General features: G+C 42.8%; 1 protein-coding gene across 1 annotated transcript in view; it reads left to right on the top strand.

Annotated features, from left to right (window-relative positions):
- The window catches only part of Adamts16 (ADAM metallopeptidase with thrombospondin type 1 motif 16), a 151,148-nt gene that overhangs the window by 66,176 nt on the left and 62,692 nt on the right, over positions 1 to 22,280 (top strand). Inside the window, exons 9-16 of the mRNA XM_074077759.1 lie at positions 2,808 to 2,961; positions 7,177 to 7,272; positions 12,654 to 12,802; positions 13,839 to 14,011; positions 15,862 to 15,992; positions 17,593 to 17,716; positions 18,081 to 18,325; positions 20,126 to 20,264. Of these exons, the coding sequence (XP_073933860.1) occupies positions 2,808 to 2,961; positions 7,177 to 7,272; positions 12,654 to 12,802; positions 13,839 to 14,011; positions 15,862 to 15,992; positions 17,593 to 17,716; positions 18,081 to 18,325; positions 20,126 to 20,264 (1,211 nt within the window). The remainder of the gene's footprint in view (positions 1 to 2,807; positions 2,962 to 7,176; positions 7,273 to 12,653; positions 12,803 to 13,838; positions 14,012 to 15,861; positions 15,993 to 17,592; positions 17,717 to 18,080; positions 18,326 to 20,125; positions 20,265 to 22,280) is intronic.

The following is a 22,280-nucleotide window of genomic DNA, read 5'->3' as shown; positions in this document are numbered from 1 at the left end:
TAATCCTCATTTGCTTGGCTAGTCATCTGATGGAGTTTATTCTTTCCCATATTTTCATGGTTCTGTCTATCTTTCTGTTCTGTGGATAGGATTCCTTTAAGGATCTTCTTCAGTGCTGGCTTAGTGGTCACAAACTGCATTAGCTTTTGTTTATCATAGAAGGTTTTTATTTCTCTTCAGTTATGAAGGATACTTTTCCTGGGTTCAGTAATCTACGTTGGTAGTTACTTTTTGTTTAGGGCTTGAAACACATCATGCCATGCCCTCTTGCTTTTATAATTTCTGTGAGAAATCTGGTGTAATTTTGATGGTCTTCCTTTACATGTTGCTTGGCACACCTCTCTTGCAGATTTCAATATTATTTTCTTGTTCTGTATATTTAACAAATTTAATAGTATGTTTTGGTGAGGTTTGTTTTCTGGTTTTGTCTGGTATCCTAAAAGCCTCCTATTCATGTATAGCTGATTCTTTATCAAGATTTGGTAGATTTTTCTCCTGTTATTTTATTGAATGTTTTCTATCCCTTTGGCTTGCACCCCTTATCCTTCTAGGCCTATGATTTGTAGGTTTGGTCTTTTAATGTTGTTCCAGAAGGCTTTCACTTTCCATTCTGACTTCTTTGTTTCTTTTTCTTTATCTGATAGTTGTCATAGATCTACCTTGTCTTCAAGCCTTGTTATTCTGTTTTCAGTTTGATCCACTCTCCTGGACCAGCTCTCAACTGAGTAACTTATTTTACTTATTGAGGCTTTTCATTTCTGGAATGTTAGTCTAATTTCTTCAGGATTCCTGTATCTTTATTGAATGCCTCTTTCATACCCTACATTGTCTTCCTTATTTTGCTCAGATGTTAATCTGTACTCTCAGAATTCCATCAGGTGTTTATAAATGTCTCTGTTGATTTTGTTGATCATTCTCACAATCACTCTTGAGTTCTTTGAGCTTTCATCCTCTTCACTATCCTTAATGTCTGCTACAGTAGGATTTTTGACTTTTAGATGTGTTGTGTTGCCTTGTTTTTTTTCATAGTTCTTATGTTTCTGCATTCTTGGGATTTGCACAACTGAGAACAAATTCTTGATTGGAAGTTTTAATCACCAAAACATTGAGTGTTCTCAATGTTCAGGCAGGACTGTGTAGTTTTAGGATTTCAGTGTAGTTTATTACTACTGAACTGTGTATGGAGGGGGATTATAACTCAGTAGCCAAACTTTTGCATGCATACTGAAGGCACAATGTCTGATCCCCAGTGCCACACAAATAGAGACAAATTAGGTGGAGTCTCTTGTAGTTCCTTATATATATGTGTTGGCGTTATAGGCGGGTTGAGGGCAAGGCCATTCCAGGGTCTGTTGTCCACTTCTGTGCTGCTTTCACATTAGAAGCTTCCCTTTTTTGTGTACTGGAAATCAATGCTGGTCACACAGTGCTTTGCAGTCTTTGGATCAAGCAGGTTTTCACTTGCTGCATGGGCCCCCAGTTTGTGCCATATGGTTAGTATGCATACAAGCCTAGTAGTATCCCCCAAATCCCTCTGATAATGAGGGTACCAAATACAGCATTGAGTTCTGCACTACTTGTGGAGAACTGAGGCACTTGGGTGCTCTGCCTGAAGGTCTCTGTACTTTTGGACCCCACCCAATAGTTCATCACCCTAAGGGAGGGAGGATGCTGGAGGACATGATATAATGCCTGGGTCCTGTGCTCAGAGCTCTCTGCTGCACCTGGCAGGACACAGCTGAAGTCAGCAAATAGCTCCTGGATTTTAAGCACTCTAAAACTTCTCCAGTCATGGGCATGGTGCCTAGAGTGTCAGGCAATTGGGCTTGCTATAGCCCTGAAGGGCAGGACCTCTCCTCATCACAGCCTTCACTTCCCTAGTCTCCAGCTTCTTAAACTTCTCAGCTTGTCCATGTCAGACTCTCTTCCTCTCCATGACTGCCTCATAACCATCACATTCCCAGACACTATGGCTGGGTGTCAAAACTTCCTGAACTGTGGATTGTTCCTTGTTTTCAAGTCCTCTAAGTAGCTCAGTATTGATTAGTAGGCCCTCTGTCAAGATGGCACCTTTCCACACATCTTCAACATATGGGGAGCAAAAGAATGTCTTTCTTCTCTGAAGTTAGCCCGTAACACTGGGGAAGTCACTGTCCCACCAAATTCCTGCATTGTGCTTAAGGTTTGCAGAATGTGTGGGTTTGTCCTGCATCTAAGTCTGTTAGTATGTCATGAAGGCTGCCTAGCTTCCCTAAGGGTGGAGGCTTCGGCTTTCTCTCCCATTAGAGTTGCTGGGGCTGGAGCCGCATATGGTTTCCTAATATACTGTGTCCTCTTTCTGTTTCTCTGTGCTTTTCAGCTGTCCTGTCCCTCTCTCACAGTTACTGGTACTCTTCCTCTTTTCCTCTCTTCCAAATATATTATCTTCTTTGTAACCTGGACTCTTCTCATTCGTGGAGTCAGATGGAGAGAGCCTCTGCTCCACATAAAAGTTTTCTGTAATAGGAACTTCTCACATTGAACATCTGGTTGTAATTATTCAGTCTCACTTTCCCCCATGATAAGTTTGAGATATCTAATGAAACACAATTTGTCTCCTTGGAAAAGGTGAAATATTTTTTGAATAATTTCAGAAAATGTGGCAACTGGATTTAGATATAATTAAGACAAATGTTATATTGGATCTCAAGAGAAAAATGTCCTTTCTTTCTAAACAAAATATGTCCTAAAGTGCACAAGAAAAAGAGATATAATTAATTATTCATCCTTTGGCCATTGCTCGTAGCCGTATCTCCTCTTTGTTTCAGCACTGCCCAAGCTATATGCCTTGCGGATCCACCGAAGCCCGTGGCAGAATACAAGTTCCCCGAGAAGCTGCCAGGACAGTTATATGATGCCAACACACAGTGCAAGTGGCAATTTGGAGAGAAAGCCAAGCTTTGCATGCTGGACTTTAAAAAGGCAAGAGATTATTGGCAAATGCTCAATGCAACATGATTCATAAAATTGTTTTATTTAGTGTAACTGACATTGATATATTCTGCATTTCTTGGGCACCTACCAAATGTCAAATCCTGTATGTTAGGGCTGGTCCTGTGTAACAGAAAACACATGTTTTACTGGCAAAGTAGATAGCAGGAGATACTGCTGTGGGTATCGGTTTCCATTTGAGAACTGACTTGGCCTGTTAGGTTAGATCTTTCTTTCTGATTTATCATGTGGGAGCCCAGCAATAACTTTCAGTCAGTTTAAGTTGGCAAATTAATACTCTGCTTTTTTTTTTTCAAACATTATTAAGAAAACAATGTTCTGCTACCCCACCCCAATATAAGCATAATTTATTAGAAAACAGCAGCCTATCTGGGGCTTCTGACTATTGAATTCCCAAATAAAGTATTTATAAAGTAGTTTCTCATAGAAGGTGATATTACCCTCAGCCCCAGGGACATCTCCACAGTGATTTCCTGTATACATTCCTCGTAGAACACAGAGATGTAGGCTCTTGCATGACAAGGAAAATCAAGATTTAGGAACCTGCTCTACTGAACCACAAAGAAAGCTACTCGTAAATTAAATGAAAGTAACTAGTTTTGAGGTTTCTTTTATTTTAGTTTATTATAAAATCAAGAGTAAAGTAGACAAAAACAAAACAAAGCCCCTAGCCCTTCACAAATCTGCCAGCATTTCAGCATGTACTGGGAATACTCTCAAGTTAAACCCAGTGTGGTAATCGTCTTCCTTCTGACCTCAAAGGGGGGCTCCCCCAAAGATCAACTGCAGCATGTGCCAGGACTGGGTTCTTATCTCTTTGGCTGGGTGATCTCAGCTTGGAACAAGGATAATAAATCAGTCGGCAGTAGCATACAGCCCCAATGTTACCCTTTCTGTGGGGAGAAGATAGAAATTTTCCAAGAATTCTTTTTCTTTTCAAATATTGCTCTTGTATTTGTCAAAGAAAGGAGGCACAAAACTGATGTTTTCCTTTAAAGATGGGGTTTTCCAGATTTTGCTGCTGTTATCCACATTCTCCCACATGGACCTTCTCATTCATGGTATCCTAATGCATTCACAAAATATAAGCATTCATCATGTTTAATGCAAAATGCCCTTTTATTACTGAGGTAATGTTTAAATGTTGTGAAATGAAATCATCCTAAGTAGAAAATTTAAATGTTCACAAACATGTGCACCCCCATTACCTTCACCCCCAGCAAGCTGTAGCCCGTGTCCACAAAGCTGTGGACACCGGAACATGAATTTTCCAGTGGCCAGGTGCATTGTTCCAGAAATACGTATTTCTGTTTCATAATCTTGCTTATATTCTCTGTAGCATCCTTGATATTTGCTACCTAAGTTTCATAGAGATGGTGTTAAAATCTCCGGCCAGGCTTTTGCATGTTTCTGTTTCTCCATTTAGTTTCTTCTTTTAACATTTGTTTTGTATATTCTGAGCCTCCGTAAATAGGTGTGTACACATTCAGGATAGTTATATCCTCCTGACTATTTAACTGTTATGAAAATAACTTTATTTTTGGTCATGTTGCTTTTTTTTAATTCTATTTTATCTGATATTAATATAACTAGATAAACTTATTTAGGAATGCATGATAAATATTTTATCTTTCCACTTTCAATTTATTTGGGGTTTAATATAAAATATGTCTGTTGTAACCATTCTTCTGTTTTGTTACTTTTCTGTCCAGTTGAACAATCTGTAATCTTTCATTATAGTGTTTAATCAGTTAATATTTAATGTAATTATCGATATGATGAAATTAAATTGACCATTTCACTCTTTGTTTTCTATACTTTTGTGTCTTTTTTTGTTTGTGTTTGCTTTTTCTCTTTCTTTTGGATTAAACTACTTGTTAACAATTCTACCTTTTACCTCTACTTAGCTTTTTAGATCAAGTTCTACTGTTATTTCTCAGTTACTCTAGAGATGGCTGCAGACATCTTCATTAGTGTCTATGTAGAAATATGCCAATTTTGTGTGAAATGCAAAATGCATACAACAAATAAGTGATTGTTTTGCTCTTTTATCCTTCATATTATCTCTGATATATCTGATATTTCTATGCATTTTATAAGCCACATGGTGCAATGCTATTATCTTGTTTAAATAGTTGCTTTAAAAAATATAACAAGAAATAAAAGAACACCTTTTGTATTTGCCCACACGTTGACCATTTAGTATTTACATATTCCTGAAGATCTTTGTTTCATATCGGCATCACTTTCCTATGACATGCATAACTTCCTCTAGATTTTCAGTTGCATAGATCTGTTAGCCACAAATTATCTCAAGTTGTTCTCGTGTTTATCTGAAAATGTCATTACTTTTTAAAATGGCATTAGTTCACTCTAAATTTTGAAGACTATTTTTGTTGGTTAAAGACTTCTAAATAGGCTTCTTTTTTTCTTTTTTCAAAATATAGTTTAATTTTTTTCTAGACCACTGAATTGTTTCCTAAGCTTTGGTCATCATTTCCAGCTTCCTTCTACCACTTTTAGTCATGTGTTTGTACCATCAGTGAAATCTGCATTTGGGTTGTTGGAATTTCCAGTTCCACTGTTGCCCTGTCATCTTCTATTTCTCTTCTGAAATTTCTTTTGTGTTCACTCTATGTCTGCTTCTTCCTTTTTTGCCTAGAATATATATTATTTTGTTATATATATATTCATATTATACTATATTATAAAAGGAAGAATCCTTTCCGGCCTCATCTACTTTGCTTTTTCTCAGCCCTACAGCACAGCCTGTGCCCTAGCATGTGATTATTGCAAACAGGCCTGGACCTTTTGGCTCTCCACTAAAAACTGCCCAGATGCTCACTGAAGTCTGTCCACTTCGGTGGGCAAAGACCTTGTGTCTAGCATTGTGCTGCTTTAGACTTCTTCCCCAATTAGCTTCCAGCATGCAGCTACATCCTTTGCTAGGCTACCTCGGGTCTCATCCTTTGCCTCAATGCCTGCCCCTTAGATAAGAACCCATAGAAAATCCTAATGCAGGCATTAAGTTTCTCGGAAAATCATACAGCACTTTCTTAAATATTCAAAAGAGTTTTGTAGGCAATTTCAAAACTGCTCTCATCATGTGTAATCAAAGGCACCACCAGCATCCAGGAGGTTCTGTCATTCCATAGGCCTCACTTTTCCCTGTCACTGGGAAGAACTCAAAGAACAGGGAAGTAAAAACCAATCCCTTCACCCTAGAGAGCCATGTATGGTGTATAAATCTCAGGCCCTGTTTTACTTTACTGACAGAGCAGCCCTGTGGGTCTTCTTCCCTTTGCACACACTCTTTGTTCTTGAATCTTTCATCCACACATTCTCCTCCCCTCCATGCCATCTCCTTTCCTCCTGAAAGCTCCTCTAAATCAAGAGTCAGATCATACATCATGTTTTATCTGATGCTTTCCCTGAATCCTCCACACAAAACCCTTTTCTGCTCCTGGAAGTTTCACCCTATAACCTGGTTTTCTATCATTGGCCCTCTTTACAAGGCCAACCTCAAGATTATAGTAGGAATCCTATTCATTATGGAACTTCTTATCTAGCAAGACACTTCATATATTTTAAGCTTTCATCAAAGGTTTGGTGACGGTGCATACATGGATGGATGCAGACATGGATGGAAGATCCACCAGTGTTTTAATCATCCTTAATTTAAAACTTAGGAAGCCAGTCATGGTGACAAGTGCCTGTAATTCTAGCTACTCAGGAGGCTGAGACAAGAGGATCACAAGAGACCAGGAGTTTGAGGTCAGCCGAGACAGCATTGCAAGGCTGTCTCAAAATAAAAATCTAAATAATAAAAATTAAGATTTAGGTATGGTGAGTTTAGTGAGAGGTGTGGTTGAGAAGAATAATGATAAAATGTTTATATGGGTTTTCTAAATTGTAGTTTTTTTCTGTATTTTCCATAATGTCCAGATTAAGCATATTCAATAATTAATGTAGAATATATAACTTGTTTGAATGTATAAAAAGTAAATATAAATGAATAAAGTTTCAGGGATAGAAATTAGTGGAAACTGGGGGTCGTCTGCCTCCTCATTTCTCAGATCCACTGTTGCTGAGCGGACATCCCCCTCCCTTTCCCTGCAATGGTTCAGTGATGTTTTGTCACAGATGTTGAGGCAGTCTGTAATGCCAGTGGTCTTTTTCCTCTAGGACATCTGTAAAGCCTTGTGGTGCCATCTCATCGGGAGGAAATGTGAGACCAAATTCATGCCAGCAGCAGAGGGCACCCTGTGTGGGCAGGACATGGTAAGACACTGGTGCCAGGTGTAGCATCTCATCAGATCTCAGTCCTTCAACCCATGCATCTTTCTTCCTCTTGGACTGGTATTTTTATATCAGTATTTCCTGTATACCTGTGTGTCCCTGTGTACCTGTTTGACCCATGTCAAAATGTGTTTTATATGGATACTATGAACAGGACACCTCTCTTGTGAAAATATAATTGATGGGCTCTCTGGGATTAACAGCAATAGAAGTCAAGCCATAGGCAATGGTGGAATGGATTTAATAGGGCAAAAGATTAATCCATCGACCCCCTGTCAACCAGCAAAGGACCAGCAGTAGCGTTGTTTAGGCCTGCATTGATGAGAAGATGAAGAATAGCCATGTTGACCCACTGCTGCTCCTGTGCAACAGACAGAGCCATGGCAAGAGAAGAGAAGAAGCATATAAGACAGCAAATTCATTACCAAGGGATAGATAGTGACAACTTTGTCATTAAAGCTTAAGAACAAGTAATCTAAGCACTCAGGAATAATATTTTAATTTAACTTTGCCGGCATTGTTTTTTAAGAATATAAAAGGCTATGGATAAAATAGAAATAGATTTTGTCCAAATTGTCACTTCACTGTAAACACACATTTTCCTTTATGTGTATCTGACCCTTTCAGTGATGTCAATGTGTTGAAAGAGTTATGTATGCCTAATGCCTAAACATACCACTGATCTATCCTGCTTATGTTCCAAATTACATCACATCCTAAACGTACTTAAATATGGCTGCAGACAGAAAGCTTTAAATTGCTCACAAGCAAACCTAAATTTGAAGTATTGCAATGCAGACTGACAAATTTCTCTGCAACAACCCCTGGCACTTACGCAGCCTGGGACCTTGTTAAAATGCTTTAGTTTTCATTGCCTTGATGGGGGTAAGCTTGATAGTTAAATTCTTCTAGCAACACAGGTACAATTAATCCATAGTACAAATGCAACAAATGCTTTTAGTTTCTTGATAGAAAAAATGGTTACAATGTGGCACTGGATTTGGCAGTTCAGATTTTCAAAGAAAGTTAGGTAATTCCCTGAGCTGCAAATAACCATGACAGTTCTGCTGAAAATTGGTAGCTATTGATTCTTCAGGAAATAACTTGAACAATTATGCTTGTCTCTGCAAAGTCTGACCTCTCTTTGTGGTCCTTGAATTGTTATCCTCAGAAGGCATAAGATATGTCTTCAGATGTGCTGTGATCTTTATAACCAAATACTTTTTTTTTTTCTGGGTAACACAGTTGTGATGTTCCCTCTAAAAACCCTGTATGTTCTTGTTATATTTTATTTGCCTTGGAAGTACTGTTAAATTAGTTTTTGATATTAGTTTGAATTACTTCCCTGATATTTCAAGTACAGATTTTCTCTTCAGACTGAGAATAACTAGAGCATGTTAAGGCAGAGGGGTTCCTCCCAGTTACACTGGAAGCATCAGATGGCCACTCCTGGTCACATGGCTGCTCTGTGGCTGAGCTTCGTATCACACGTCACAGTGCCTTTGGGGATGGCCGTGTATTCTGCGCGTCATTGGCTCTCATGGAGAAGCAGATGGGTGCATTGGCAAATGCCTCAATCTTTGGGGTAGCTCTGGAGTAGCTGGTGAGTTCTAGATAAGAAGGTCCCCCTTGCTGTGTTCCTTTCCAAGCACTTTTGCTCCCCAGCGGAGGCCCAATTCCCCCATCGCTTCTGCTACTGAGCAGCATGGGGGTTGTGCATGGGCGAAAGTTAACTAATAGTTATTTCATGTCTTAGTGCCAAACTCTGCACTTAGTGCATGGTGTGCATTCCTTCTTCACCACAGCCCTCAGAGATGACCCAGTGCAATTCCCCTAGCCCTCAGAGAGCATTGCAGCAAAGTTATGCAATGCTCCCTCACTAGGAAGCCTCCACTGCAGTCTGGGGCTGCACCTACACAGGTGCTAGTTCTTCCGTTGTGGGGGGTCCCTGATGTGGAATTAATCCAGCTCTCATTTTGTGATTGCACTTGGTACTCGGGAGAACACATGGCCTGTGTGATTACATGGCTTACTTGGACAGCTCAATCTGGTTGTTTCTCTTATCCCTGAGTTCAGAAGAGCTCAGAACTCTGAAGGAACTGGCTGGAGGTCACAGAGCTCTTGGACCTGATGGATGACCTTCAAATTTTGCTCCACTGCATCAGTTTTTCTACTATGTTACTTGCTTTCCTCTATATATTGGGTTTATATGTGGTGTGCTGAGCCTGTGAACAGTGATCACAACGGAAGTAGACACATTGTGGTGACATCTTACTTTCTCAGATAATTCTGACTCTCGTTAAGCACACTATCCGACTGTTAAATATGAAGTTGTGATGACCATGGGGCATTCCTCAAGCCTCACTCGTGTTTCAGTGGAAATCTTGTGTGTATATTGTAGTCAGCTCATCAGTCCAAGGCCCTCAGTGGAGACCAGAAACCACAGAGAGTATCAAACCCTGCCTGACACTATGTTGTCTTCTGGACACACATACAAATGATAAAGTTTAATACAAAAACTAGACACAGTAAGAAATGAACCATGGGAAATAATAGCAAAATAAACCACTTATAATACCATCCTGTAATATAAGTTATGTGAATGGCCCACTCTCCTTGCTCTCTCCCTCGCTCTAACTGCCTGATCGCACTGCACTCACCCTTCCACTTGGATGCAGTGGAATGATGCAAGGCTCCTCTGATGAGAGGAGGTGACATAGGCCTGTGCCACAGCATCAGGCTGAACACAACATGGCAGTTGTCACAAGTGTGCTGTCACAACTCTGTAACCCAGTGGCTATGGAGCTGATGGCCCATATGGCTGCTGACTAAGGGAGGACAGGGTGTCCAGGGTGGGACAGACAGATGGGTGATGTGTGTCCTGGGCTGCATGGACATTACTCAAAATAATGGACTATTCCTCAGAGTTTCCATTTAATGATTTCACACCACCATTGACCTTGAGTAACTGAAACTTGAAACCCATGGAAAGCAAAGCTGTGCATGAGGAAGAACCAGGTATTTTTTAAACACAAATGAACCCTAACCTGCTGGTGCCTTAGGTCTGTGATATGCCTAAAATTACATCTAAATTGTGAGTATGTGTGCCTAAGTGTTCTCCTCCCAACTTCCTTGGAGAAGATATGGTGCTTTCTCAACAGTCTCTGAAAGTTTTTTATAATAGTTAATAGCTGTTTGACAATACTCCAGTGAGAAAACCAAAATGTGTTTTTGCAATAAAATTAATTGCAGCCAATCATCCTAGCAAAAGACTATAAATGATACATATGGCCTCTAAGAGTGAACTAGCTGAAAAAAAAACTAGTGGAGTGTTACATATCTATGAAAAAGGAGATGGGAAGATGTCCATATCCTTCTGTGGAACAACTTTTAGAACATATCCTTAAATGGAAAAGCAGAGTGGAAGAATATTTGTATCACGTGCCAGCATTTGTCAAAGACAAAAAAATGCTAATGTATGTAATCATCCACTTAAAAAAAAAAGGATACGTTGGGTGTGGTAGCACACACATATAACCCAAGGTGCTTAGGAGGCTGAGGCAGAAGGATCATGAGTTTGAAGCCAGCCTGAGCAATTTAGCAAGAACTTGTCTCAAAATAAAATAAAAAGCCAGGGTATACTTCAGTAGCAGAGTTGCTTCCTAGAAAGTGTGAGGACCAGGGTTCAATTCTCAGTACTAGGAAAATAAATGGATAGATTATAGATGGATGGGTAGATGAACAACTTGGTTACAATGCCCACCCATACAACAGACTGTAGTCTCTTAACCCAGTTTCCAAATAAAAGCAATCAGGTCTTCTTGTGCAATGGATGGTTCCAGGTCTAGAACAAGAGCAGTTAAGGACAGGCTTGGGGCACCTTGTTAAGTCACAAGCTAGAAACCCCCAAAGACCCCTGGGTCCTGTCAGAAAGACTCCAGAGCCAATATCTCCAAAAGAAACAAGCAACCTTAGCATGACTTGCTTTAACATACAGACAAAGCATCATGCTTCTTTCTCTTAAGAGAACTCAAACTCAGGGAATCCAGGCATTTGATGGAGTACTATTTTTGAGAAAAAAAATACCCTCATCTAATAATGAAAAAGAATAAAAGAAAAAAATAATCCAAGTGCCAAAGATGCTCAAAGATATAAAGGGGCAAGGAAATGAATGTGAATGACTGCTGAAAACCTCAGGTGGGATGCTATTGACAATGTCTACAGTCTGCAAGTCAATCAACAAGTCCTGAACCACTAAAGCTCCTGAATGTGAAAGTCCTAGGCATTAAGAGGCATTCTGCATACATACACAAGTGTTGGCTTGCCAAAAATCCAGCCCTCAACCTGGCAAGCCACTAGATCCGCGGCCTGATTGCAGCAAACCCAGGAGACAAACGAACATGTCTGAGGACTTCCTGGAGACACAGGCAACAAGATCCAGAATATGGAAGGCTACCACATAGATGAGGTGAGCAGAGAGAAGATCCAGAGAGGAACAGACTTCGAAAGAGACTTGAGAGGCTTGCCAGCCAAATGCAAGACATGGACCTCGTTTCAGCTGAGGCTGTAAATTTTTCTCTGAGATAAACAATGTGGTAGATGGAATTTGAACACTGACTGGATATTTGATGCTGCTAAGGAATTCTTGTAAGTCTCTAGGTATGATAATCGTATTGAGTTCATGTCTGTGAAACCTTTAATTTTGGGAGGCATGGTCAAGTTGTTTGGGAGACGCAAAGCCCGGGATTCGGTGTTGGGGAGAGGACAGGTGGAAGTGTACAGATGAGGTACTGTCGGACTCCAGTGTTGATGTGCGGATGGGTGGGAGCCTGTGCAATTGCTTCGTTGCTGTGGAAAGCTGGCTGGCCCCCCGCAGGCCCTCAGTGGATGAGCTCAGGACTGGAGCCCAGGTGCTTTGCAGTGAAGCCCAGATGCCACACAGAAATGACAAGGTGCTGAGTCCCATGTCACCTCCAGTTAGACTCCTCCCCCGGGGCCGCACTCTGTTCTGAACCTGAGCAGTGAAAAGCACCTTCTTTCAGGAGAGGTCAGAGTTCATTGACTTGGTAGTTGAACAAACAGACCCAGTGTCACTCACGTAACCGTCCCCAGTTAAGCCTAAGATCCAGGAGCATGTATGGGGATTCAGAGGAGGGTGCTAGGCTTCAAGAGACAAAAGAAGCAACATTAGATTTGTCTTTTTAATAGATGCTGCTTCAATGTATGTATGTTAGTGTCGATGTCCATGTCTGTGTATTTACAGAACTCCCCAGCGCTTTGTGCTCCAACAGTGATGAAATGAACCTTCAGTGTATTCATAACTCATAATATATTTTATATTTATTTCACTCTAAAACGTTTAGTGGTGCCGTGGAGGACAGTGTGTGAAGTATGGTGATGAAGGCCCCAAGCCCACCCATGGCCACTGGTCAGACTGGTCCCCGTGGTCCCCTTGCTCCAGGACCTGTGGGGGAGGAGTGTCTCACAGAGACCGGCTCTGCACCAACCCCAGGTACAGGTCTGCTCCCTCTGCCTTCCCAGCCCACCTCTGCCCGAGCCAGGGACTGTCAGCAGTGTGCTTTACACTGTCCTGCAGCAAGTAGGAAGGGCATTTGTACAACATTTCTGAAGCAACCATCTCCCTTGGATATGATTTAAGATGCTTATAACTTCCAGTCCCCAGCAAGAAGTAACCAACCGCAGAGTGATATTCAGAAACTGGGTTTTCACCAAATGCATTTGTACTAGGAGGGGTCTGTTTAAATAGCTAAGTCATGAGATGAAAATATGAAACACAAGTGAGTAAAGAAATAAGAACAATTCTTTGAGCAAAATGTTTTTCTATCGAACATATTCACCTTTATAACAGGCAGTGGAATTGTGATCTTCTATAAGGAAACCAGACGGTGCAGTCATCATATGGGGAGGTGACAGACCTTTCCAACCTTCCTTTGGCTCTTCTGCCTGATTCAAACCTAAGTCAAGTCATGTCACTCCCGTCTGTGACACTTGAGGCCCAAAAGGATCCCTGCTCCACCTGTCCACTCAGGTGCCCTCACGCAGGTGCGCATGAGAATTCCAGAGGGGGAGGAGGAGGAGGGGTGCCAGCCAGGTGGTGCTCTGACTCAGTCCTCCGTCCTCCCACCTGCCTGTCGTAGGAAGCTGGTTGTACATCTGGAAAGAGAAGCCTTGACTGTCAGTGTCAGCTCTGCACTCTCTCAGTTATGCCATCCTGGGAAAGTCCCCCTCCTCACAGCTCCTCCCTGTGGAACATGGAGACCAGCAGGTCCTCCTACCTCCTCTAGAGGATGCTGGGCAGCCTATCCTGTCCTGCAGGGGTGCAGGTGACATACTTTACAGGACAGGAAACCATGGCCCACTTCACTGACATGGGAAAGTGTCCACTCCTGCTGAGAAACACGCTTTTCCCAACTACCCCTGCTAAGTAAATTAATGTTGTCTGCTCCACTCCCCACTAACTCTAATTTCCAGGAAGAGCAAAGTAGCTACGAAACATGAAGTCTCTAACTTTGAGATATGTGTTCCAGACCATCGCATGGAGGGAAGTTTTGCGAGGGCTCCATGCGCACCCTGAAGCTGTGCAACAGTCAGAAATGTCCCCAGGACAGTGTGGACTTCCGCGCTGCCCAGTGTGCTGAGTACAACAGCAAACGCTTTCGGGGATGGCATTACAAGTGGAAGCCGTACACTCAGGTGGAAGGTAAATCTCAGATCCCACATCCCAGCTTAGACTTTGTCATCTGTGCATTTAGGGATGGTGTGATTTGTAGTGTGATGCTCAGGTGGACCAGATATCACAGCTCTGTGAGGGCACAACAGCACACTTTTTTTTAGGGGACTCGTTTGTTTCAGCTTGTCCAAATGCCATGTCATCTTATCTGTACTTGACCAGCTGAGTGGTCAGAAATCCACAGATCAGATAGAGAGTGTGTGAAAGTACTGAGATTCACTGGAGAAGTGATTAAAAATGAGAAGTCCACATTGGATTGCTTGCTTTTAAGAAGTTAAGACTCTGAATAGTTGATGGTGACAGTACTGTAAACATGTTACCCATTGCACACATAATTATTGCAGACTGAAGGAAAAATTTTAGTGTTTTTAGTGTCAACTATATTCAGGAAATTTTGTTTAGAAACTATACACCAAGAAGTTTCTTTGTGGCATGGATGAAATTCTGTTGCCAGTGGGAGGGATATGTATTGTTCTGGTGATAATGGTGATTACAATCATAAAAAGTTGGTGACTCGGGTCATAGTTAAGGAGTACCTAATTAATTGACAGAGACTCTTAGGAACAATCATAAGTTGAGATATCCCATCTCAAATTTGCTTTTATTATTTCAGTATAAATAATCTTCTCCATGGTGGCAGGTTGCAAACCATCTCACACAAGCATATAGGGTTGTGCTTTTACCCCTAACCTGCAAAAATGAAGCCAGTGAGAAGCAGAGCAGTAGGCAGCACTAGACCACTGGACAGGAGCAATGGTAGAGCCACCTTTGAGACTGGGACCAAAAATGTGTGTCCTGATGAGAGTGGAGGTCATGCCTGTAATCACAGCTACACACAAAATAGAGGCAGGAGGATTGGGAGTTGTAGGCCAGCCCAGGTAAAAAGGTAGTACCGTTTCTCAAAACTAATGAAAAACCAAAGGCCTATGAGTGTGGGCCAAGTGGTAGAGTTTTTGCCTAGCATGTGGGAGGCCCTGGGTTCAGTCCCTAGTACCACCAATAAATAAATAAAATAAAATAAAAGGTATATGTGCTATTCTTGACTTTGCTATTCTTCAGTAACTAAATTAGTTAATCATGGAAGCACATACTAACTTTGGTTCTTAGAGTTACTCAGTAGAGTCTCATATCTTGAGCAAAATGGAAAATATCTGTGGGTGAGTTTCAAGCCGATGGAAACTCCCAACCGTTTCTCCTTTACCAAGAAGAGAAGAAAAGCACAGCAGTTCCTATAAAAGTTCCAGTTAACTAGAGGAAGCATAGGACCTTGAAGTGCGTTGCTGAGGGAAGACAGAGGTCCTGCTATTCCTTAGGTGTGGGATTCTTATTTGTAGAAAGCGTGGCCCCCCTGGGAGTTTTCATCTAAAAGTTATCTTGTCGGTTTGAAATGTTTATGTATTTCATCAAATGCATTAAGAAATGTGGTGAATATTTGTGTTCTTTTACTGCATTTTACTCATAAGAACTTTGCATTGCTAGTGATGCTGGTGACCTTTTCACATTTCCACAAAACAGTAGTGAATTATGGTGCCACATGCTAAGGTTGTAGTGAAGTCAACAAATCTTTACTGAATGCCTACTATGTGCCAACCATGGTGTAGAGATCAGTGAGGAACACGGGAGGAAAAGCATCAAAAACAATAATAAATTTAAGGGGAAACCAACGGCCAATAGGCAGCCATGAACAGTGTCTTTGCAATGTACTTTTGTGGGGGAGTATTTTTACGGGGGGCAAAAAGAAAATCTAAAATTCGGAACAAAAAATGATCCGAGCTGAAGTATCTTTCTTATTTGTGTTTGTGTGTGTATTTCTTTTTAAGATCAGGACTTATGCAAACTCTACTGTATCGCAGAAGGATTTGATTTCTTCTTTTCTTTGTCAAATAAAGTGAAAGATGGGACTCCATGCTCGGAGGATAGCCGTAATGTTTGTATAGATGGGATGTGTGAGGTAATAATAATCACTTATTCATTCGACAAATGTCTCCAGACAGTTTGCTTTGTGCCAGGCATCCTGTGGGGGCTAGAAAGACCAGACATAAGAGGAGCCCTTCCCTCCAAGTCACAGCCCAGTGGGGGAGAAAGCCAGAAGAGCACAGATTGATGAGTCTGCCCTGTTGCTGTGGAGGTGTGTACAGACCGTGAGCAGAGGGCACTGGGCTTGGGGACCACAAACCCAGAGAAGCTACAGGGCTGCATGCAGTATCTGGGCAGTAGCGTGGACAGTCAGCAAAGGCAGGGATGGCCAGGAGCCCAGGGGCCAGTTTGCAGCCACCATAGCCATCCCCTCAAAAGCCTTAACCCAGACCCCTGCTGAGGCAGTGCAGGAGGAAAGGGGTGTGGGAGGTGACCCAGGAGAGAGTTGGCAGGCAGAGGGACAGACAGTGACAGCCTGCCACCATTCATAAAGATGAGGAGTGGAGAGAATTTTGCTACACACAGCAAAGGTGCTGCCAGATCAGCGCCATGGCAGGTGAAGTGCTAGTTTCCCCATGGAAGGTAGCATGGAGGTGCTGGGAAGCGTAGAACTCAGGTCTAGCTCCGGTCTCCTCCAGGCTGGGGGTCACGACACCTGGGGTCATCCTCTGAGGTCCTCAGTGCAGTCCTCCCACATGGACGAAGGCGAGGGAAGAGGCTCCCTGAGGTCTCTTAGGTTTTGTCTGATTATTAGTCGATTTGCTAAATATTTCATTGTTTCTCCATACTTACTAAGAACACTTAAAATACCTACAGTGTCACACTCCCTTCTTTGTAGCTTTGAAATCCAAAGACTTGGGGGACCTGAATTCATCTGGTGGGAAAATCTGCCATGAACTACTGTGTTACTATAAGGCCTTTCTGTACCCCACTTTGTGTGAGTGTTTTGCTATGGAAACATTAATGTGTTAGTTATGGGGTGTGACCCCTGCCCTACTGGGATTCTCCTATACCCAATATGTATGCCCAGTTCACTCAACCTTTCTAAAATCATACACCTTTGACTTCTGAGATCCATCTGGCTCTGAGGATTTCAAGCAAGGGAGAGTGAAGAATAATTTTTTTGTTTCCAAATGGATTTTATTTTTATACACAGAGCTTATCCTCTTTGAGAAGGAACATAAAGTAAGCACTCAAAATTATATGGAGTCTACTAAAATTTTGAGACATTGCCTAGATCCACCCTTTACAATTTACTAGCAGGGAGAAATTCCACGTGGCAACTGTGTCACCTCCCTGCCATTGATCAGGTAGCTCAGAAGCCCTGGTGGCTTGTTTCAGGACAACCTCCTGGGAACACCTTGCTGGTCATCGTACTAAGCTCCTTATGGATCTGAAATCCACCTGTCTCCAGCATGACTACCCACCTCGGGGCTCCCCATACCCACTTTGGGTAGCAATGATGCGGAGGCTTCTGAAGAGCAGCAGGAAAGGCTCACTGTGCACATACTGGGTTATCCAATAAATATTTGTTCAACTATGTGGGGAGGAGGTTTCTTGCATGAGGTTAGTGACCTTGTCCCTTTTGCTGTCCTTTCTTACATGAATGCCGTGTGATCCTGTGGGTCCTGTAGAGAGTCGGCTGTGACAATGTCCTTGGGTCCGATGCTGCTGAGGACTCCTGTGGGGTGTGCCAGGGCAATAACTCAGACTGCACTGTGCACAGGGGCCTCTACAGCAGACAGCACCACACCAACCGTGAGTGTCGCATTGCCACCTGCAGGCCTGAGCAGGAATGACTGGAACTGGAGCTTCAGAGGGGAGGGGCCAGAGAGGGAGTGAAAACAGCAGGTGCTCAGAGCGCTGATGGCTCCCACCTTGGCTTTCCTTGGGGAGCCCTTTGCTTCTCCAGCTTTTGGGTTTTACTGGACGTGGGTCTTAGTCTACCTGAGTTAAAGTGTTTTTTACAAAGAGCAAGAAGTATAAGAGCTCTGCTCCAATTGATAAAAACAAGTCCCATACAGCTGTAATGTTCCCGGGAGCCGGAACAGACCTACCCATTCCAGATGTTATAAAGAAGCCACATTAAATGAAAAACTGTGCTCTCATCTCCCTTCTCCAGAGTATTACCACATGGTCACCATTCCCTCAGGAGCCCGCAGTATTCACATCCATGAAACGAACATGTCTACCTCCTACATTTCTGTGCGTAATACCCTCAAAAGATATTACCTGAATGGACACTGGACAGTGGACTGGCCTGGGCGGTACAAGTTTTCAGGCACTGCCTTCAACTACAGACGGTCCTTTAAGGAGCCCGAGAGCTTAACTTCTCCTGGACCAACCAATGAAACGCTGTTTGTGGAGGTAGAGGCTAGCCCCTTTGGCTCCAGGGTTTGGGTTTGGTAATCGTCTGGTGTCTGTGCCCTCATTGTAAGCGTGCAAAGAATGTGTAGCCATTAATACAAGAGACATTCATCCAGCAGGCTGAAGGGGGCAATGGACTTGTTCGTATCACTGCTTGCTTGGTGTATGATCAAGCGTGTGTTTATGTACTTAACTGTGCTCCCATCATTGGGTCTTCATCAGTTGGTTTTTACACTCTTTCTGTCCGGTGAGTTCAATGGTCATGGAGGGACGCCCTTGAGGAGGTGAGATGGAGGCACTCTGTGACTGTGCTCTGTCCTGTAAAAGTAGGGGCAAGAGCTAAAGCCCATGCTACATGATAAACTGTTTTTGTCACAGCATTGACCCTCACTGCAAGCCATGTGATCCCATCAGCCCCCATGCCCAGCAAGTGAGCCACCTCTCAACCTAAGTCCCTCTGTTTTCCACCATAGATGCATAAGCTCACAAAATACCATCAGGCTTCTTCTTGACAACACTATTTATCCCAGAGTCCTGGCCAGATGGCAGCAACAGGGAATCAATTGCTACCTCCCTATGTTTTCTATTTTTGTGCATGGTTCAAGGAAAGCTATTGGTTCAAAATTTGCCCCATCAACTTATACCTTGCTGGGAAGATAGCAGTCATCTGGATGACTGCTCCTGCTCTCTGGGACAGGCAGCTCCTTCCCATCCTCTGTGTCTGCTGGAAGATGCTTCCCCAGGTGGTCTGGGCATGGCTGGAGGCAAGGCAGCTGGCACATCTCCACAGGTTCACCTCCATCTTCCCCTCCTGACCTTGAACTGTTCCCTTCCACTGCACCATAAACTTATCCTGAATTACTTTTTGTTTCTTATTTATCTCTTGCCTTCTAGTGCTTTGAGCTTGAAAAATCATAGAGAAAAAGACATTAGTCAGGGTTGAAAATGTGTGGGGCTTCCTGAAAAGCTGTTCTTGATGGCAAAGGGGTCTGGAAAGCATCTCCGTGGCCTTGACGTGCAGCCACCTATGGTCACCTGACCCTGTCCCAGCATCTACACTGGCAGTGTGCTGCGTCATAGGGGAGGAAGGTGTTGCCAGTGTTACCCACATCAGTGTCACATCAGGGACAAAAAAGGTTTCAACATCTTAATGTTGAGGTTTCTGGTATAGCCTTCCCAGTGAGATCTAGGATCTGGGATCTGCTACATTTTGAGGGAAATTGTTACTGGCTCATGGCACCAAGTTTCAAGCTGAGAAGTGTAGGGTCCAAATGCAGTTCCATGCACTAAGCCCCAGCTCTCAGGGATGCTCAGCCTGAGTGCCCTTCTTTCTTCATAAGGCGTCTTCTCTTCCTGAACTGAAGGGAGCTGCTGGTAGGCAAAAATCTCCTGCATCCATTCACAGGAGACATTGCTCTCACTTGACTTTGGGCATGTGTGACGTCAGTTGGAGTGTTCTGCTTACCTGAAACTCATGAGGTGGCACTTTTTGGTCTCACTTTCTGATTCACTCAATTTCGTGGATTTCTAGGGAGATGGCTGGCTGGTGCTCTGAAGATGACTATGGGGGAAGTGCTACAAGGAAGAGTAGAAAGTCTAGACATTTTTCTAGATGTGCATGAGTCTAGTTGAGCATGTCAACCCTCAACTAGGGTGGACAGTGTTTATTTTAATCATCCTGACAAGCTTCTGGTAGATATGATTGATGTTTTACATCATATAAAGCAAAGTACTTTAATTAGTGGATAGTTGCTTATTTCACTTTAGTTTCCTTTATTTTTCTCCTTTCTTCTTTCGCAGCTTCTGTTCCAGGGAAGGAACCCAGGTGTGGCCTGGGAGTACTCACTGCCTCGGTTGGGTGCCGAGAAGAAGCCCACTGACCAGCCCAGCTACACGTGGGCCATCGTGCGCTCCGAGTGCTCTGTCTCCTGTGGAGGAGGTAGGTTGTGACCTGCTGCCCCTAGAAACAGCACATTGGTGCTGGTGCAGTCAGGCCATGGGGTGCACTTCAGTGGTCCTTGTTGTGTCCTAGCAGGAGCTAGGGCCTCTCCATGAGGTCCTGAGCATCTTCTGCAGCTGAAGCTGCCTTTTCCACTTCATTTATGTCTATGGTGGCTTTGAGGAAGTTGATTGGGGCATTTCTTCTTGTTTTGTCACGTTTAAGACTTTTTAATGATAATTTTGTGATTTAATATTATTAAATACAAGTTGCACTTATTATTAGAACCCCCAAGAAAAGCAGAGGAGAATTAAAAATGGGGTTTTGTTCAGGGACACTTACCTTAGTGGTCCTGAGCTGTGTGGTGTCCTTCTATCCAGCTCTTCAAGCACACTTTGAGGTGAATGCTAAAATGAGGACGCCCTCTTTCCAAGAAGCAGGTGTCCTCCCCCATTCCTAGAGCTTCTCCAGCCACAGGAAAAGGCCTCTCCGAATGACGAGGAGGATCAAGTGTCTGTCCTGTCCTCCATGCCCTGTGCTCCAATGGTGGCCATAGCCAGCTCCTCTCCATGCCTCCATGCATGTACTTGTGCTCTCAGGGTTTCAAATCTGCAAACCCAGAAACTGAAATATGGGTCATAAGTGCTTGTGTCAGAAGGAACTGCTGAACTGCTATGGTTTGAATCTCCTGGGGGAATTTAATCCACAAAGTCTTATGTTAATGCAATTAGGAGAGTGGAAACTTAATCCCACTGTGGTGCTCAGAGGAGGGGCCCATAAGTAGATATTAGATGGGGTCAGATCTCCATGGCTTTGTAAGAGAGGGAAAGAAACCAGAGCTACACAGGTATTCCCGCCATGATGGGATGCACCCAAGGGGCCTTTGCCAGAGGCTGCACCATGCTGTTTGGACTTCCAGCTTCTAAAATGGTGAGCTAAACACAAACCTCTTTTATCTATAAAGCAACTTGCCTTATGTATTTCATTATAATGACCAAAAAGCTGACTAATACCATACTTCTCTGCCATTTTTGATAAGTAGATGCTGTCAGGGAAGTTGGGGAGTTGATCCAGTTCTCTGTTAATTAGAGTCTCCTTCTGTGACCCAGAAAGCTGCCACCAGTCATCCATAAATGGCCATTGTCACCACCATCTGTACTGTGGTGCAGACTAGAATCCCCTATGCTCAGAGTAATTGTGCCTGGCAAAGCTGTCACTTAAATAGATGCAGAGTCATTCAGCATCTGAACACCTCCCAGGAAGGTGCCATTCTGGGTTCTTAGATGTGTCTTTCTTTCCTCATCTGATTCAGAGATTCTGGAAGGTTTATTTGCTCAGAACCCTTCGATCATTTATCTACCACTTACTATAGAAATGGTGCATGTTTCTCAGGAGATTTACACAATCATTTGTGGAATATTTTCTAGATTTTTGCTCAGTTTTTCTTACAGAATTGGTCGACTTCCTTGTTTTTCTTTATAAAAGAAAGATAAAGCTGTTGGCAACAGCTGGAATTCATTCTATAGTTAGAATTATTGAACTTAGAGATTCTTTGATAAAAGCTTACTCTTTAAAGATGAATATACCTTTTCAGGTACTTTGGCAAGATATGATGAGTTCTAAGTGATTCTAAGGACTGCTCTGAGCTGGTTTCTGTAAAAAGATAAGTGAATTTCCTGAGCACATTGCTCACTAAACTCATCACCTCTGAGGCCAGGACAGTGAATGGATTGTTCTTTCTGAATTTCTGACTTTAGTCTTTGAATTTTGTGCTCTTCCCTTCTCTTATTTATTAATATAGGTCATGTCAGAAAACTGGCCAGCATGACTCTGGCATCCTAAGTATTATGTGTTTTCTTTGTGACAAAGTCAAATGATTATAAACAATGCCAAGCAACTGTTTCATGGATGTGCCATTAGTCAGAGAAACTGAGCCTGAGTCTCCAAAAATGTCCAGCCAAATGGTTGAGGAGATCCCGTTGTATCATGCATGACTGGTCTCCCAACACAATTATC

Source organism: Castor canadensis, chromosome 6 (assembly GCF_047511655.1).
Source record: "Castor canadensis chromosome 6, mCasCan1.hap1v2, whole genome shotgun sequence".
In the NCBI taxonomy this organism is placed as follows: Eukaryota; Metazoa; Chordata; class Mammalia; order Rodentia; family Castoridae; genus Castor; species Castor canadensis.
The sequence above is the reverse complement of the archived record's forward strand: the minus strand, read 5'-3'. Positions and strand labels throughout refer to the sequence as shown.